Source organism: Xiphias gladius, chromosome 3 (genome assembly GCF_016859285.1).
Source record: "Xiphias gladius isolate SHS-SW01 ecotype Sanya breed wild chromosome 3, ASM1685928v1, whole genome shotgun sequence".
Lineage (NCBI taxonomy): Eukaryota > Metazoa > Chordata > Actinopteri > Istiophoriformes > Xiphiidae > Xiphias > Xiphias gladius.
This window is the reverse complement of record NC_053402.1, coordinates 7,823,485-7,841,568: the sequence shown is the minus strand read 5'-3', so window position 1 is coordinate 7,841,568 and position 18,084 is coordinate 7,823,485. Positions and strand designations below refer to the sequence as shown.

At 40.9% G+C, this 18,084-nt stretch overlaps 1 protein-coding gene across 1 annotated transcript; it reads left to right on the top strand.

The window, feature by feature from the left end:
* The first annotated feature begins 642 nt into the window (after window positions 1–642).
* srebf2 (sterol regulatory element binding transcription factor 2) lies at window positions 643–17,833 on the top strand. The gene is made up of 20 exons (XM_040122935.1): window positions 643–980; window positions 4,800–5,185; window positions 5,564–5,756; window positions 5,883–6,043; window positions 6,329–6,481; window positions 6,617–6,898; window positions 7,097–7,211; window positions 7,293–7,444; window positions 8,500–8,704; window positions 8,881–9,056; window positions 9,575–9,824; window positions 10,009–10,178; window positions 10,366–10,537; window positions 10,758–10,875; window positions 11,023–11,132; window positions 11,717–11,849; window positions 12,208–12,379; window positions 13,093–13,269; window positions 14,303–14,414; window positions 14,730–17,833. Exons 1-20 carry the CDS (start codon window positions 899–901, stop codon window positions 14,945–14,947), a joined length of 3,537 nt encoding a protein of 1,178 aa, XP_039978869.1. The 5' UTR covers window positions 643–898; the 3' UTR covers window positions 14,948–17,833.
* Window positions 17,834–18,084: the final 251 nt, after the last annotated feature.

Below are 18,084 nucleotides of genomic sequence, written 5' to 3'. Positions count from 1 at the left end.
GCTTTAGTATATTTTGTCAGACTTTTTCTGATTGCTGGATTAAGTACATAGAATAAAGTAATAATTCACCTGTATTTGTACTACTTTTATTTTTATTAAACCATGTGTATATTTTTTACAGTATTTACTTTTCTTAAGTAAAACTTGAGTATGCATCTGATAACTGATAACTTTTAAGTATACCATTTTATTTGCATTAAAGTGGTGAAAATTATGGACTTCTATTTGAATGGACTGCAGGAATTGTTATGTATAACGTACTGTATTTTTATTGAACAAACATTTAGTCTGCAAGTAGGTTAACATTTATCACAATGTAGAGGACATTGAATAATAGCAGGACAATGCATAGCATTTGAATAATCATGTCTGAAGTATTTATTCTTTATTTAATTTTGTTAACTTGTTTACTTATTGTTATCAGTATTTCTAAGGTGCAGAATTTTTTTGATGAGGTTCACTTCTTTTCATGAAGATAGGGGGCGCGGTTTATTCAAATGACACAGAAGCTTCTGATGGTTGACGTACTATCAGACCACGGCAAATACGACGTTGTTATTGGATGATGATGACTGGTCTCATGACAACAACAGCTAGGTTTGGGCCAATCAGTGCCCGCTTTGGGCCACAGAGTCTGTTTGTGAATGACGTAATGAACGTAAAACAATATGGCGTCGTCTTAAGCATAAATCGATGTGAATGAGTTTATCGACGTAAAAGTGTGCCTCTCTTGAGGCTCTTGTGTTGTTTCACGGTTGTTCCAGGAAAGAATAAAATTCACGATCAGATAAGTGTTTTATCGACGTCACTGAACGTCACAGATTAGATTGCGGACCTAGTTTCTTTTCTCCTGCGACTCTCCGGTAACTGCCGGAGGGGCGAGATAGTGACAGACAGAATGGACGGCGGAGAGTACATGGAGAACATGGACCCTACTTTAGCGGAATTAGGGGACGAATTCACCTTGGGAGACATCGACGGTGAGTAGTTGAGTCACTGTTGACGGTGTTATGTTTTTTCGTTTTCCTAACTAAGTTAGTGTTGGCCTGTTTCCGCTGAGTCCTTACAGGTCTGCGAGATGCTCATCATGCTGAGCGGAAGGTGCTGAGCAGGTCTGTTTATGATTTATGCGAAAGCTGCACAAGACACAAAGTTAAGTATTTAAATCATTCACAATACAGCTGGTGTGAAGAAGGCGGTTAATAGTTAGTATCCCAAACAGTTCTTGTTATTTTAGCAACATTTAGAGTGACATATTTTTCCCCAGGTTGTGTTATTTACTTGATTGAGTTCAATTTATTCTGCAAAAATTTGCTAATTGCAAATATGCACATCACCTCGCTTTTTCAAAATGTTGACTTTTGAAACCATGTCACATCAATCAATTATTTGTACATTGGGATCACATTTAAGGCTTAAAGTTTTATTTTGCTCCATGTAGTGATTTCAGTGCTGTGTATCTTAATCAACAGCCAGGCTTTAATGGAAAAGTAACTTGAGCAAAGTTGTAGGCTGTATTATTTTCTATGAAGCAGAGGTGGGCACCAGTAAGAGGTGTCATGCATCAGGAAGTTGTGTACTGTATGCGGGCAGTGAAAGGTGACACGTGAGTGTAACTTGCTCATCAGGCTTGACTGTGTTATTACCCTAAGCCAAGGGCCATACAATGAACCTCTTAGAAACAGTTATTCGTTTACTTTATGACTTTCATTTCGAAATGAAAGTTTCTTGTAGAGTTTAATGAAGAAGCCCTTTCTTCTTCATGCTTTCTGAACTTATTGTCTGCAGAACTCTCAAGCAAAGTGTGTGGGACAACATCTCTGTAAAGATCCAGTTCTGCACTCTAAAAACAGGCACACAGCATCCCTGATCAAATCCCCCTCTAATCAAAACAAGTTTCACCCTTTGGCACACAGTGAAAGGACCGGGCTTTTGGTGTAACGCTGGCCAGCGCAGAGTCACCAGATTTCCATTAGGGTGGAATTTTACTGAATGCTAAGTCACCAGACCGGACTGATGGACTGTGTGTTTGTGTGTGTGTGTGTGTGTGTGTGTGTGTGTGTGTGTGTGTGTGTGTGTGTGTGGGGTGTCAGACAGGACAAAACTGCTTTAATGGATAATGGACTTAACTCCCCAATACACAATAGCACAATAACAAGGCTACAGTATGTACCAAACAATGATGGCCAACATTGATGATACTGCACACAGGCTTATGAAACATTCCTAAAACTCTACCTGCCTTTGGTGTCTGGTGTTAATTCTCCCTTCAAAGGGGGCCTTTACACAGAATGAGCAGAGAGCACACCCCCAGCCACGGTTATGTAATCCCACTTAATCATTGTGTCAAAAGATAGGAATGTACAGATTGTGTTAGAGAGAGAAATGACAACTGAGGATTGACTGATGATTTCACAGACAAGCTGCAGCAAAGACAGCCCATGCTCGATTCTGTTTTCACTTAGTCCCTGTTTGGCCCACAGCTAATTGATAATTAAAATTTCCCCATTAAGCAGAGCAGCCAACTGAAGAAAAATAATTTTGAAGAGAATTTGTGATTTTCTTTTTAGATATGTTTTTAAAGCCTTACAGCCGCTTTTAAATCTTAAATGAAATCTCGGCTGGCTAGCAGTGGCTTTTTTTTTTTTTTTTTTTTTTTTGTCGTCTCTGCGCAGCAGCTGGTTTACTGGGCATCTCGAAATATGGTTAAAGTTTGTACTTCTGACGAGCCATTAGCATTTCTTTGAAAGTAAGGTCTTAGAGGCCCCTGTAAGGGCTCAAGCAGTTGACCCTATATTCATATAGAACATTCTTCCTCTCCCAATTATTCCCTTAGCAACTGTGGCTCTGGTTATATAACCTATTTTCTTTGCTCTGAGCAGCCTAGCAAACTGTCCCCCCTTGATGGACTTACCCTTTGTGTCAGCTTGTCTGAAGCACTGGGGGCTCAGAGCTGCTTTGTCCTGTCTGTCATTAACAGTCTGCCCCCCATGGAGGTGTACAAGTGCAAGGTCTAGCGTGTCTGCCTACATTATGTTTGCATCTATATGTGACATGAGAATTAATAATAGATGAAATGACAAATGCAGTCAGTCATTATGATGACAAAGAGTAGTGATAGGAAATCACTTCTGTCTGTAAAGCAAGGCAAATTCATTGTTAGCTTGCACTGTAAAATCAATGGAATTAAAAAGGGCTGTTTAGATCTCTCAGTATGCATGTTTTCCATTGTCTCTGACACTCAGTACTAATGGTCATCAATTGTCCCATTCACAATGTTATGAATTATCTCAGATTTGGGGTGTGCTTATTGATTTCATATCACTTTGAAAGAGTCAATAAATGTGGTCTTTGGTCTTTGGATTGGATTGGATTGTCTGTTTGTGATCTGCCGTATAGTAATACAGAGTTCCAGGCTGCAGCCTGTGCTTGTTGACACTTCATTGACCCTAAATGCTGATCAGTGATATAGATTAATCGGGGCAGCTTTGACTTCATGGAGCCTGTAAGGAAATTGTCAAAAGTCTTGTAGTTCCAAAGTCCTAGTCCATGCTGGAAATTTTAAAAAAAAAAAGGAACTTCTATCATTGTACATGTAATTTATATTGTGATACTGTATATTTCATGATATTGTGATTTTTTTATTTTTTTTATTTTTATTTTTTCATCACTCTACAGCCACACAAACTACAGCTTCCAAAATGACAAAATGTTCCTATATAAAACACGCCTATAAAACAGTCACAACAAAAACTGAACATTATAACCTTAATGAAGAGAGGATGTATTGCAAGGCATTAGCTTTAGCTAGGTGTACCTAACAAACAACAAAGTGTATACTGTTGTATCGCTCAACACCCAAGATGCAGCTTGATGTATTTTAATACCAGTACGTCTTTAATAAGTAACACGAGTTTTGTTATCCTACTGTATGTTAGCAACAAATTATTGAATGTCATTAGGTGGCATTTACCGCTTTGCACACTAGTGTTTAACAACAGGGGCACAGTGCACGTTCATCATCATTATAATGCCATCCATTCATCTATCCCTCAAGTCTCTGAGAGCTTTCTGATTCTTTATCTAAGTGCTCTTTTGCCCTGCTTTCATTATCTTTCTGGGCCATTAGTAAGATTACTACATGCTTTTTTAAGCCTATCGTACTGAAGGCCTTTCGCTTTGTGCACAAAACGTTCACTGGTTTATGACCCGAACAGTAGCTGTTTTTATGTGTGCGTGTAGTAACTCAAGGCCAAGCCATGAAATTCTCTGGGCTTTTCTGGTCTTATCTGTTAGTAGTAAACAGCATTCACATATCTTAGCCAGGTCTACAGTGGGGCAAACTTAGCACCTTATTTATAGCATCAGTTGAAGAGATCTCTCTCAAGGACACATGGAACTCTTCAAAGCAATACATAGATTATTAACTCCTGTAATATTGGGTGTTAGGCAGGGTCTTGGCTTAAAGGCAATCAAGTAATCGTCATCAACATCAGTGATAGTTTTTAATTTATCTTCCAAATGTTGTTCTAAAGGTCTCACCAAATGTCAAATGACTTCTCTTATTGACACAGCACTACTACAGAGTGATAGTGTAAGATCAAAATGCATTTATTTAAATTACCTTTTTAGGCATATAACTATTTAATCATGTAGAATTGTTAAGATGTTGATAAGTATCTCATAAGCTATTAAATCTATTTTTATGTTTCATATCATTTAATTAATGGAATGAATTTGATTTCTTTTTTTCAAATCCAAACTTTTTATATTGTCTATTTTGTTTTTCATATCCTCAGAGATGCTGCAGTTTGTCAGCAACCAGGTGGGGGACTTCCCAGACTTGTTTGAGGACCAGATGACCTCAGCAGGCTCACTGCAGAGTGGCAGCGCCAGCATTACCCCACGTCCTAACATTCAAACCCCTCAAACTCCCCAAACTCCCCAGACACCAACCCCTGTTGCCTATCAGAGCTCCAATGTTACCCTCACTGCCTCCCAGGCACTGTCTCCGCAGTCTTTACCCCTCACCCCTCCCCTCACTCCCGCCCAGACCCCCTCCCCCACCACTGTCTCCTCAGGGCAGCAGCAGGTGACTCGCAGCCCCCCGCTCCTTCAGCCAAGGCCTCAGCTGGTCCAACCCATCCAGCCTCAGCCCCAGCAGACAGCCCAGCCTGCCATCCAGGTATCAGCTATCTGACACCAATTTCACACAAGCCCTGTGTTTGACGTTTTAATCATTCTACCAGTAGGGCTAATAGGACACATCAGTTTTATACTCTAAACACAGCGTATGGAAAGCTGGGTCCAGGGTCAAGCTGTTAAAGTTTTAGGTCATTGTGTGGGCCTGGAAATGGTATATGACTACTGCAGTGATGGACTAGTGCCTTAGTTTTGAGTTTCAGGCTGTTTTCAAGGTGTCTGCCTCTCTAGCTGTAATTTCGTCATCTGTTGTGGAGATGGTGTGGATTCATTTTCCGTTATTATGCCATTCATGGGGAAAATGTATGTTTAGAGGAAACAGGGGTTTTTGTTTTTGTTTTTTTTAAAATACCAAATGCAGATGCACACCCAGGGGATCCCTATGCAGACTCAGAGCTTCCCGGTCCAAACCCTGGTTCAGACCCACAGCCAGACGCCCCTGCCCATCCAGACCCAGGCGACTCAAACTGTGATGATTGCCTCCAATGGCGGGCAGTCACGTTTCATCCAGAACCCTGTCATTTGCCACCAGAGCCCTGCTCCTGGTTTCCAAGGTGAATAAAGAGAAGAATCTGCATGCATGTTGTTGTAGCACAATGTGTTATGTTCTAAGGATCTATATCAAGCTCACAGTGTATTTTGAATTTGTTTTCATCCATCATCTTGTCTCCTCTTACCAGTCCTCCAGCCACAGATGCAGAGCATCATGACATCACAACAGCTCCAACCAATGACCATTCAGCATCAGCGCGTTCTCACTCCAACAGGTCAAACCATCCAGACTCTCTCTACTGCGCCGACCACAGTCCACGCCGTGCAACAGCAGGTGCAGCAAGTACCTGTGAGTAACAACACTTTTGTTAGCAGGGTTGGGCAAGTAAGTTTTTGCTGTCAGGGAACGAATTAAAATGGTTATAGACATGATGATTAGTCGATATCTGGTAATAAAAGATTAATATTTCAACAAATCTGAACTACCAGTCTTACCCTAGTTGCTGCAAAAATAGCTGATAGACAAATTTTTTTGTTTCATGAGCAGAACTAAATATCCAAGTATTCATTTTTTACAACTGCTTATGAGCAAACATAGAAATCTCACATAGACCTTTGGATGTCTTTCCACCAGGTTCTGGTACAGCAGCCTCAGATTCTGAAGACAGATTCACTGGTTCTCACAACACTCAAACCAGATGGCACACAGGTGCTGTCTACCATGCAGAGCCCAACAGGGATCACCACCTTGACCACACCCATCCAGAACACAGCTCTGCAAGTCCCAGTATGAAGCTAGAATAAATGATTTCACATTACTTTTTGGTTGTTAATAATGATCACAATTTTAGTCCCTGATAAAGGCACTCTCTGCAATCCCACAGACCCATTAACTACTGATACTTCACATTTCTGACTCTAGACGCTGATGAGCAGCAACATCCTGACCACCGTCCCCGTTGTGATGGGAGGAGGAGACAAGCTGCCAATCAAGCAACTACAGCCAGGCTCTTCCCACTGCACAAACGGAGCCAGATCAAATATAGAGCAAGGCCAGATGACGGCAGGAGGAGTAGGCCCAGGAGGAGTGGTGAAGGAAGGCGAGAGGAGGACAACCCACAATATCATCGAGAAGAGGTATCGGTCCTCCATTAACGACAAAATCGTGGAGCTCAGAGACCTGGTCATGGGCAGTGATGCAAAGGTTAGTGATTTTAACACTGCGATAGTTAAACAATAACACTGTTTAATGTCATAAGTTGTTTCAGAATTTAACTTTGGGGAAAAAATCCACTGATTTCAGTCATGAGGTTGATTTAAAAAAAAAAAAAAAAAAAATATATATATATATATATATATATATATATAATACACATATTTTCCTTCATGTCTTTTTTAACAGATGCATAAATCAGGAGTGCTGAGGAAGGCCATTGACTACATCAAATACCTACAACAGGTCAACCACAAACTACGACAGGAGAACCTGTCCCTTAAAATGGCAAACCAGAAGAACAGTAAGTGTTTTACATTACTCAAAGCATAGCATAATATGTAGAAGGTTGAGATTTTAATGAGAGTTTCTCTCTCTATATCAGAGACAGTGACGCTGTCGGATGATGTGGAGCTCAAACAAGAAATAGTGATGATGTCACCTCCAGCCTCGGACTCTGGCTCCGGTTCCCCTCACCAGTTCTCTCCTTACTGTGTCGACTCAGAGCCAGGCAGCCCCTTACTGGATCACGATCAGGTAAAACACAAAGGACAGGATTACACCCATGCTGTATGATTTTTCAGTTGGCACAGCATAGGACACATTAGCTGCTGTGTGATGTGCACTGCGTCCTCACAGCAGGGCGCAACAAATTTTAACCATGATGGTTTCCACTTTGAAACCTTTGTTTCAATGTCAAAAAACGGATTAGCTCAGTGTGTGTATTTATGTAGGTTTCTGGAAGGACGGTGCCAAGTTTTTTTTTGTTTGTTATTTTTACATAAAAGTTAGAGTTGTTTTTTTGAATTTTTCTTTCAAACCTAAGTTAGTTGTTAGTCTAACATAAGTAGTTAATTTTAATTGATAGACAGCTATATATTACTTACTTTTACTCCTTTGCCTAACTGCAAAAGCTTTCAACCAGTGAACAACTAGAAGGCTTTTATTGTGAAGCTGCTACAGTAGGTGCAGACATACAGTTTGTCTCCAAGGGTAGAGATTGTTAATTGCTAGTTACATCTAAATTCAGAAAAAATGCTGAATGTATTTATTTCTTAACGGAGGAAGGTTTAAAAAGATGCAAATGTGTGTATTTGTGAATAATAGTTTTCTCAAAAACCAGTAAAGCTGCATTTTTCTCTTGATTTTGCTTAAATCCCACGACCATAATAATAAAATTCCTATCTGCAGTAAAGACAGCAGGAGACGCTATGAACTTGTTTTCAGTCGTCATGAATTTATTTCCTCTGTAGCAGCAAAACGCGTTACACCAGCATTCAGAAACTTCCGTAGGTTTAACTGGGCTGACTAACACTAAAAGACTCACTATAAAAGCATTGAAAACACTTGCCAGCCTAGCAACGTTAAGGCTACAAACAACCCATTCTTCCCTGCTCTCTGTAGGTGCTATTGTTACAGCTATTCTCTCTCCAAACAAAAAGAATATCTGATGTTGTTAACAAGTGATTGTCTTGATCACAAATATAAAACGACCCCCACTTTTGCAAATGTAATTTCCAGGAAAAAATACTGTATTATATTTGGGCTAATAATGTTCATTATTGTGAACCTGTTCTCTTTCTCTCTGTCAGGTGAAGAGTGAGCCAGATTCTCCCTCCTCCGTTGGAGTGATGGATCGTTCTCGACTGCTTCTCTGTGCCCTCACCTTCTTCTGCTTATCCCTAAACCCGCTGCCGTCTCTTCTGGGCTCTGAAGCCTCGGGGAGCCACAGCCTATCTGCGGGCCATGGGCCCTCTAGAACGCTTGTCTGGTTCCCAAGTCAAACAGAGGACTTTGGTGAGTAAGACTGACCCCACTGTTTAGGAGGGTTCATGATGCAAATTTACGAGTCTAAAAAATATGGTGTGTCCATTCTAACATAAATTTTTTATGGCTGAATTGACCTAGGTTGTGGTAATATTCTAAAATGCATTGTAACTGTACCTCATGTTTAATTTCTTCTCTTCCTCCAGCATCCTGGCTGCGGTGCCTGTTGCCGTGGGTGATGGTGTGGGTGCTGAGCGGGGTGGGAGCAGTGTGGGGCTGTGTCAGAGTGCTCTACCTGTGGGAGCCTGTCACACCCCTTCACTCCCCGAAGTCTGTGTCCTTCTGGAGGCATCGCAAACAAGCTGACCTGCATCTCAACAGGGTAAGTACACATCAGCCCTGGGATGAGCAGGACTAAGTTGAAATGGTTGTTCTTTATGTGGTTGGCTAAGACCAATAATTATCCAAGAAGTCTGAAACAAACCAACAATTGGGAATGCTCTTTATATATACTTTCCCTTTCATAAGATTTAAGGGAGCTTCTCAAAAAATAATGAGGTAGTATTTCCAAATATAGGAAAAGATGATTACATTACTTTTTTTCATGTGACAGTGTGAATGTTGGATTCCCTCATTCTGTCTTTTTTTCCAATTTTGTACACACTAGGAGAATTAGAATTGATGGTTTTCTCACGTATTGCAGAGTACTTCACCCAGTTTGCTTTGATTCTCACCATTTTGATGTCTTGGTTTAGCCTGACAGTTCACTGCATGGGTTCATTTTTAGAGCTTTTTCAAATCGCATTCAGATTTAACCTAATGACCTTCATTGAATCTTTCCTGTCAGTCTTAACTAAATACTAAACAGCTTACTATTCTCCCATCTCCTCTTTCCTGCAGGGAGATTACACAGCAGCAATGGCTAGTTTAGAGACCTGCTTGTCCGTCTTGGCCAGGGCTCTTCCCTCAACCAATCTGGACCTGGTTTGTTCACTTTCCTGGAATCTCATTCGCTACTGCTTGCATCGTCCAACTCCTCTGGGTTGGTTGGTTCACCAGATCAGAGGAAAGCATGAGGGGGAGGAGGCTAGAACTAGTGCAAGGGACGCAGCACTAGTTTACCACCGGCTGAGCCAGCTGCAACTCACAGGTGAGTGTTCAGAACAAAATGGCCTGCTGCTGTACACAGGCTGTTGTGATACGATTCACAGTTTGAAGTTAAAGAACTGCAGAATACAGTGCCAGGAAAAATGCACAGTGATTAGATAAGTTACTTCACATGCTATGGAGATTTGAATGCACTGATACAGTTTCTGTTCTCTCTATATCTGTAGGAAAGCTGCCTCAGCGTAGCAGCCTGTGGGCTTTGTCTCTCTCTCTCAGCGCTGTCAACCTGAGCGAGAGCGCCCAAGGCAAGATGGGCCCTGCCCAGCTCACCCAGATCTATGTCACTGCAGCAACGGCCCTGCGCACCGTGCTGGGCCATCACCTCTCCTGTTTGCCTGTACGTCTCTTACATTGTCAATCATCTGTCATTCGTCACCCTATGTTTGAATATTTATCCAGTTTATCTCAAAAATCCTCACAAAAACATAAACAGACAGTGGAGATAATAACTTTATTTTTCTCATATCTGATTTAGTTTTCTGTTCATCATTAGCATCTTTTCTTCTTCTGTGTCTGTCTCTCAGGGCTACCTGTTGAGCTGTGCAGAGTGTGTGGCCAGGCAATCAGAGACCAAGCCGATTCCTGACTGCCTGCGCTGGCTCTTTACCCCATTGGGCAGGCAGTTTTTCCTGAGCTGTGATTGGTCAGTGAAGTCAGAGAGCAGTGACGGTGTGTACACTTCTCAGAGAGACTCAGGTATGTCTTGAATAGATGAGTTGCCCTATAATCATTTTTACTCTTCATGTCTTTCTTTCATTATTTGGTTGTTCAGTCTTTGTGTCTTTCTAATTTTAAGTCCAAAACAATCAGTTTTGTTTGAAGCAATTGTTTACTTTGTATTTAAGAAAATTTTGTGATAAATTTTGTGTGCTACAATTTACCTGTTCCTCTTTGTCACATCTTGATATTCCTTCAGCTGACCCCATTGCCCAGCTGCACCGCTGTTTTTGCAGGAAGCTTTTGGAGAGAGCTGTTCACACCCTCATCCAGCCGCAGAGCGACACTGACGCAGGCAAACGCAAGAATGACTCTGGGTAAGGCAGGGGTACCAGCAATGCTGCAGTACCATGGAGCCCTGGCTCTTTACTCTCCACTGCTGATGTTTTTTGACCGTTTTTTGTGACTTGAAGATTTACTCTGTAAACCTTTCCCTTCTTTTTCCTGGTCCGTTACTTTTTCAGGGAGTTTGCCAGTGCCCTTGAGTTCCTCCAATTGTTGAACAGCTGTACAGAAGACTCTCCTTCCCCTCCTCCTCCCTTCTCGACTCCTCCCAATCACACCACCACTCCAGGTATGAATAGCATGAAAAGAACAACCCTTCCCATTTGCAAAAAAGCATGACTCACATAGGATGTTTGTGTGGGGAACATCTTCAGTGAAGATTAACCAGATAGCCATCTGAGTTATTACTGTCAGTATGAATGGATTTTCTTGGCTTCATTTGCCGTGTACTGACAGCCAATTTAGCTTTTGGGATTAACTTTTTATTGGATTATCACAGATAACACTTGCAGTAATTGATTTGTGGTAATAAATGACTTGCAGTATATATGAATACATCTGTTTAAGCAATGTTATTTAGCCACATTCTTAAGCAATTCTTGTTGGTCTCACAGTGAGCCATGCTGCACACAAAGCATTATATCATCACACAGCTTTTGATAGAACATGAAAGATGCAAGAGACAAAGGGACAGTGGGTCTTAACCCCCATATCATTTCTTTTATGACACTTTATACTTTGCAAGAAAAAGCATCTCACAACCACAACAAAGCACAAAAGAGTCCACTAATTTCACTCACTTCCCCACTCACTTATTGTTTTTCATTTAATTTTTTTTCTTTTTATATAATTTCCCTCCCTTCTTCCTGCCAGTGGGAGACCCAGTGAGTCGTTGGTGGGCTTTGGTGCTAAAGGCAGCCGTGCATTGGCTGCAGGGTGATGATGTTGCAGTGAGGTCGCTGTTGGCAGAGGCAGAGCGAATGCCGAGGGCTCTACACACTCTAGAGTAAGTGTAGTAAAACTTGATACAGTATGTCGAAATGTGACAAAACACAACCTCTCATTCTACAATATAGAAACTAAAATAAACATGGTGAAGGTGAAGCATTCATTCTCAGTTTAAATTTTTTAACTGGTCATGTTACAGGAAATCTTTTGAGCTTTGAGAAATTTAAGATTATTTCTAACTGGACTCAGAGACATTTAAGTCATACCTTTTACACAGGAATATAGATTCCAAACCTCTATGTTAAATTAATATGAAGGATGTTTATAAAAATGAACACATTTGTCCTTGTTTTAAAAAAAAAAAAAAAAACCGCAGTAAACATCCTCACTGTTCCTCTCTAACCTCTATGTTTTAGCCACTCTCTTCCTAAGGCTGTGCTGCTGCTTTGCAAAGCTGTTCAGATGAGTCTGTCGCCTCTCAAGGGAGAAGGGGCAGTAGCCTGCCTGTCCCACTGTGACAGAGCCAGCAACTACTTGCGCTCCAGCATCTCAGTACCACTCACTCAGTCTGGGAACTGGCTGAATAAGGTAGAATACAAAGAAGCTGTCACAAATATCACAAAAACACTGTCATTAATATCTCCTCAAGATATGCTCTGGCTTTGTGGTTGGAGTATTTGTTACGTAATCTTGTTTGCTGTTTTTCAACCACACATATAGACTCTAAAAAACCTGCCTTATACTGCATGTTTCATATCAGATTCTCGGGACTCACTGAAGTCAGTGCATTCAAGGCTTTGTCGTGAATACAGACACATACACAGACACCCATAAACAGACACACACACACACCCTGCATGCTCAGTTGGGGTCATGGCAGGCTTATGTGGGCTTCGTGTGTGTGTGTGTGTGCATGCGTGTGTGCTCTTGTGTGTGTGTTTGCGCGCAGTGTGGGTGGCAGGAGGTGGCTGTGGTGCATTGTAGTTGCATTGCATGATCCTGAAGCTGAGTGCAATGTGTCTGCAGTGCAGTACAGAGGCCTCCCCAATCTGCACGCACCCGATACACACCCCACCACTTCACATGAGACATCACTGAATATCGTGTAGTTTTGCTAGTTACTTTTTGTTTTTTGGCATGCATGTTGGTGGATTTTGGTTGTATTGGGAGATTTGAGCCATACCTTGGGTCTCTAATTCATCTCTTACAAATATAAATCAACTATGGTATAAAATAAATCAATATTTCTTTTGTAAATGCACCAGACAGCTCTTTGATCTTTGTCCCTTGTCTCTCCTAAGGGGGTGGAGCTCCTGGTCTGTGACCTTCTGCTGACCTTGAGGACCAGTTTATGGCAGCGGGGGGGCAGCAGTAATGGAGAACCTGGCCCAGCCCCTGGATCCCAGTTGGCTGGCTTCCAGAGGGACCTCAGCGCACTCAGAAAGCTCACACAGTGCTACAGACAGGCACAGCACAAGGTACATCCGAGAATAGATAAGCCAGTTACTATGTGTTAAGGAGTCAACAAAGGAATTCAGTCACTAAAGTTTGGCAGCTGACCTCTGCAAGAAACAATTATAGGATGATAAAAAGACAACACTGAGGTATACATTCTGGTAGGCGTAGAGATTGTAGATAATTTCCAGGTATTCATAATACTGGCCTTAAATAGTGTATTTCCTGTGGCTGGCAACTGTGGGAGATTTATCAGTACATTAATTTTATTGATGTCTTTTATTATTTTATAAATAATTTAAGCTGTTAAACCTGAAAAATACACATCACAAGTTACCAGAGCCCAGAGAGATGGCTTAAATCAGCTGTCGTTGTCTAGCTTTCGAGCAAAAAAAAAAAAAAAAAAAAAAAAAATTATAATAATATAATATTGAAAAGTTGTCAACTATTCACATTTGTAAAGATGTAGCATGCTGTATGCTAAAAGTAAAAATTACCTCAAAATGTTTCAGGCACTTTATAGCCTTAAATGTTTTTCCAGAAATGCTGCTACACTGATAATAAGCCTATAATTCAGCTGGGACCTGCTAAACTTACTAATGATAGTACTATATTTACTGTATCAGACTTGGAAATCAAATTCTCTCCCACTTTTACCAGCTCCAGAAATCTCACCGCAGTTTCACATATCATCAATCATTCTTCTAAGATTTAATGGAATAGTCATTACTGTAGCCACGGAGTCTTTAACAACTGCTGCTTTCACAGCGGTCGGTGATCATTTGATATGATTTGACTTACGCAAGACTCCAAAGAACCATATGAACTTTATATAATCATTGTATGAGATTCTGTTATGTGACTGAAAAATGTTCACTCTTGGTGCTGTGAGGCACTTTGCATTATAGCCTCCACTGAAGGATGAATATTTCCTGTAAATATCCCTGGTAGTAAATGTGCAGTAAAATGATGTGAGGGCTCAATGTTCTCCCGCTCCGACATCCACCAGAAAAACAAATCATTGTGGCTCTGATGTGTTGTTATTTTTTCCTGAAGGTGTTTCTTCATGAGACCACAGTGAGGCTGATGGCTGGAGCCAGTCCCACGAGGACACACCAGCTGCTGGAGCACAACCTCCGACGCAGGACACACAGCTCCTACACAGCGGGTAAGGAAGACACCAACTCATATTCACACATTGATTATTGAAGTACAGACCTCAGAATCATCATCTTCACTCAATCGTATCAGCTCACACGGATTCAGAGTGGAAGTTCGCCTTGATGGCTGGCTCAGTTTTAGCTCCATCATAGCCATTCTTAATTATTAATGGGGAACTTGAAGAACTGTCTCTAAACAGCACTAGAGAGCAACGTGAACCTGTATTCACACACATGTAAATGCACAAAGATAGACATACCAGAAGAAAATGGACACTAATATGCACTTTTCTTCTTCTTTCTTCTCTCCCCTGCTGCTTCAGAAGGTGAGTGTGTCCTGGGCGAGAGGGAGAGGGCTCATGCCATCCTGCTGGCCTGCCGCCACCTGCCCATGCCCCTGCTAACCCCGCCTGGGCACCGTGCTCGCCTGCTGGCCGAGGCCAAGCGCACCCTGGAGCGTGTGGGAGACCGCCGGTCCCTGCAGGACTGTCAACAGATTTTGCTGCGTCTCAGTGGGGGCACAACCATCGCAGCCTCCTGAGCACACACACTGCGAGAACAAACACACACAGATTAGGGCTACTCACAATACACCAGAAAAATGAACTCTGTGAGTTACTGTCACACATACAAAGATGTTAACCAGACTACTCATCCACCAACAACATAATTGTCACTTATTCACTGATCAAGGGCCATGAATATGGACTGGCCCACTTTTTTCACACACAGACAACTGATACTTACTTTCACAGCTACATCTAACTCTCAATCCTGTTTCCACACCCTGGCTTAAGACTTGAAGGCTACAAACTTGCTCCTTTGATGCATTGTTGCAGCACAATCAAGCCCCCTTCTTGTCATTAATGGTACCCTGCTGGCTAACTGCCTCATTTTAAACAATGCTAAACAATAAGGAAAATCAGGTTAAATAGGCCCCAAAGGGAAAAGGGACCATTATCTCAAAGCTGTTTAAATAAATACAATGCAGCAGTGCATTGATTAGCTGTAGGATGCCAAGTTGTACAATCATTATTGGCACACAACAATTTGAGTGCTACAATAACCGTGTAATGTCTTAGTAAACCTGCAAGCTTCAATGAAGGGCTTTAGAGTATTCAAGAATAGACAGCCAAGATCTGTTAAGCATATCTTTGCTGTAAGATGCAGACAGAGAGTTGCATGCTTTTAACTGTACAGTGCTGAGTAGTGTCTCTTCCTATCTACCTCATACACTGTACAATGCCAGCATTGTACTGTGGTGCAAAGTAGGATACTTAAGCACCATGTTAGTTATCCTGAATTTGAATCAAGTGACCATTTGAAGTGATGCTTCAGTCCAGTGCAGCATCATTCTAATAAAACATGGCTGAGCTGCTTTATTTAGACTTTGGGATGCAGCAGTATAGTACTGTAGGAATTTGACTTGCTGTTGCAAGAATGAAAGACAGCTACTGCTGACATGTTCCTTAATATCAAGCAAAACACAGGGAAAAATGATTGGATTTGTGGAACATATGTATAACAGAGGGAAGCAGTCAATCATGGACCGATGACAAAATGCTAGCGACGCACACATTCACACAAATTCATATACACTACAGGTCAAAAGTTTTAAAACACCTACATTTTTCCAGCTGTTATTTAAATTTACATAAGTCAATGTCTCAGTTTTTCTGAACAGACTCGTTCAGTCTACAATGGAAATCACACATTGTTTGGAAAGTTCGTCCCAACAATTGAGTCATTTTCTTGCTGTAGGATGAACCCCAGACCAACCGGTCTGTCTTCCTTTGTTACTTGCCTTTTTCTCACCATTCTGATAGCAATATACAGTACTACGTCCTGCAGTAGAATATTGTAATAATAATGCATTAGAGGGTGTAGGAACACAGTTTGTTCCAACGCCGCCTTTGTAGGCAGAGGGTTTGTAAATAATCAGCAAAAGTTGGGGCACCTGTAGGAATTGTTTGCATTAACTTTCAAGCCTTCATTTACTTTGAATTCTCTAGGAAAGCTGGAAGTTAACCAATTTATTAATCCCTGAAAAAGGCAGTTTACCACTTCCCCTTTGTACCATTTAAGGTTATACACTGGACTTGAATTTATTAAATTTTGATTAAAAACTAGAATAATGGGGGTGTTCTAAAACTTTTGACTGTTAGTGTACATATTAAATAATTGCTTACAAACTCACAATGTGCTTGTATATATGTTGTACATAGGCAGATAAACATAAGTAGAATAAACAGGAAGTGCTTACCGACTGTTTGAGAGAAGACACGTCAAAGCAAGCACTGTAACACGTTAAATTTGGCTCGTAATGGTCTCCTGTCTGCGTCTGACCATGAGAGCAGAGTTAGCTGATTTACCCTTAAAAGTGATACTCCACCAAAAATAATTTTATTTGCAAATACTCACCTGCTGTAACCTTGCATGGTGGCTGTAAAAAGTTACTGGTGGAGAACAGCATCTATGGTCAGTTTGAATCCATGATGGATTACAGTAGTGACAAGTTTTCACTGCAGATATCAAATCGCCAATAAAAGTTGAGGCAGACTAATCCACCTCTCTGCTGTCCATCTGTGAAACCCACCTTTCGAGTCTACAGGGAGTGAGTGTCTGATACTCAAAAGATTTTGGGTTGTGTATCACCTTATGGTGTGTAAATTAAGTGAAGATGGTCTGGAAACAGTGATAAACGAGAAATTGTATTTCTTGGAAGCAATGTCCACATATAATGTATAGCTCTGAAGCAAAATGGCCTTGATGTTATGTAAAAAAACAAAAAACAATTTCATCATATTTGGATTGATGGAGGAATTTTAGCTTTGTGAAATCTATGTCTACTTTGCTTTTTATTGTCATTCCTGGTTTATGTGTTCTGATTGTCTTATTTAATGGTTAAGTAATATTAATATAAATGCTTTTCTTGGTGGGAAGGGAGCAGTTTTGCAGTTTTATCATTGTTATTGTTTTATGTTGGTAAAAGCAGCCTAGGGTCAGAAACTGTCAGAGGGAGAATCTCTAATAGAAAGATGTTTATTTTATTGGAGAACTAAGGTTTGCATTTAAACAATTAGCGTGATATTTTAGGATCACTCTTTCTTTGAACACGCTGCAAGTTCTTTATTGTTTGTAAAATACAAGCAAACACATACTTATGCTATTAGAAATTTCCAGAACTCTGTCTTCCGGGTTTACTCAAACTGTCAATAATTAATGTAAGGAGTCCTGAAAATACTTATATAAGTTTAGATTTAGCTTTCCTGACTGGTAAAAGTGTGAAAAGAAGAAAGCAACGCTCAACTAGCCATTGGCAGGCTGTAGTTTTTGCTATCATAATTATGTTTTTTGCCTCTTCCCCTTGATGTATTTTATTGTCTGATTTTCTGTGTACATTTTGACGTTTGTTTTATAATAAAACAACACATGATAGTGGTTGGCATATATGATTTTTCAGTAGTAAAAGTATATTGGTTGCAGAAGTACAAATATAAACGCGGAAACAGGAAAAAAAAAACAACACGGGTGTGAATGTCAGTGTAATTCTGGTAAGGACTGCTGTGTGAAGGTTATTGGTTCCCTACTCTCTGTGAAGCACAGGGTACACCGGACACCCCCCTCTAAATGAGACACTCCCAGCAATTCACATAGAGAGATGATATGCCTGGGTAC

What these genes read in the sequence shown, in the direction of transcription:
- srebf2 (XM_040122935.1), top strand. Translation starts at nt 899, where the DNA reads ATGGACGGCGGAGAGTACATGGAGAACATGGACCCTACTTTAGCGGAA. An exon ending in CAGCCCAGCCTGCCATCCAG is followed by an intron (nt 5,186 to 5,563) that starts GTATCAGCTATC and finishes TACCAAATGCAG; the next exon opens with ATGCACACCCAGGGGATCCC. An exon ending in CACTTCTCAGAGAGACTCAG is followed by an intron (nt 10,538 to 10,757) that starts GTATGTCTTGAA and finishes ATATTCCTTCAG; the next exon opens with CTGACCCCATTGCCCAGCTG.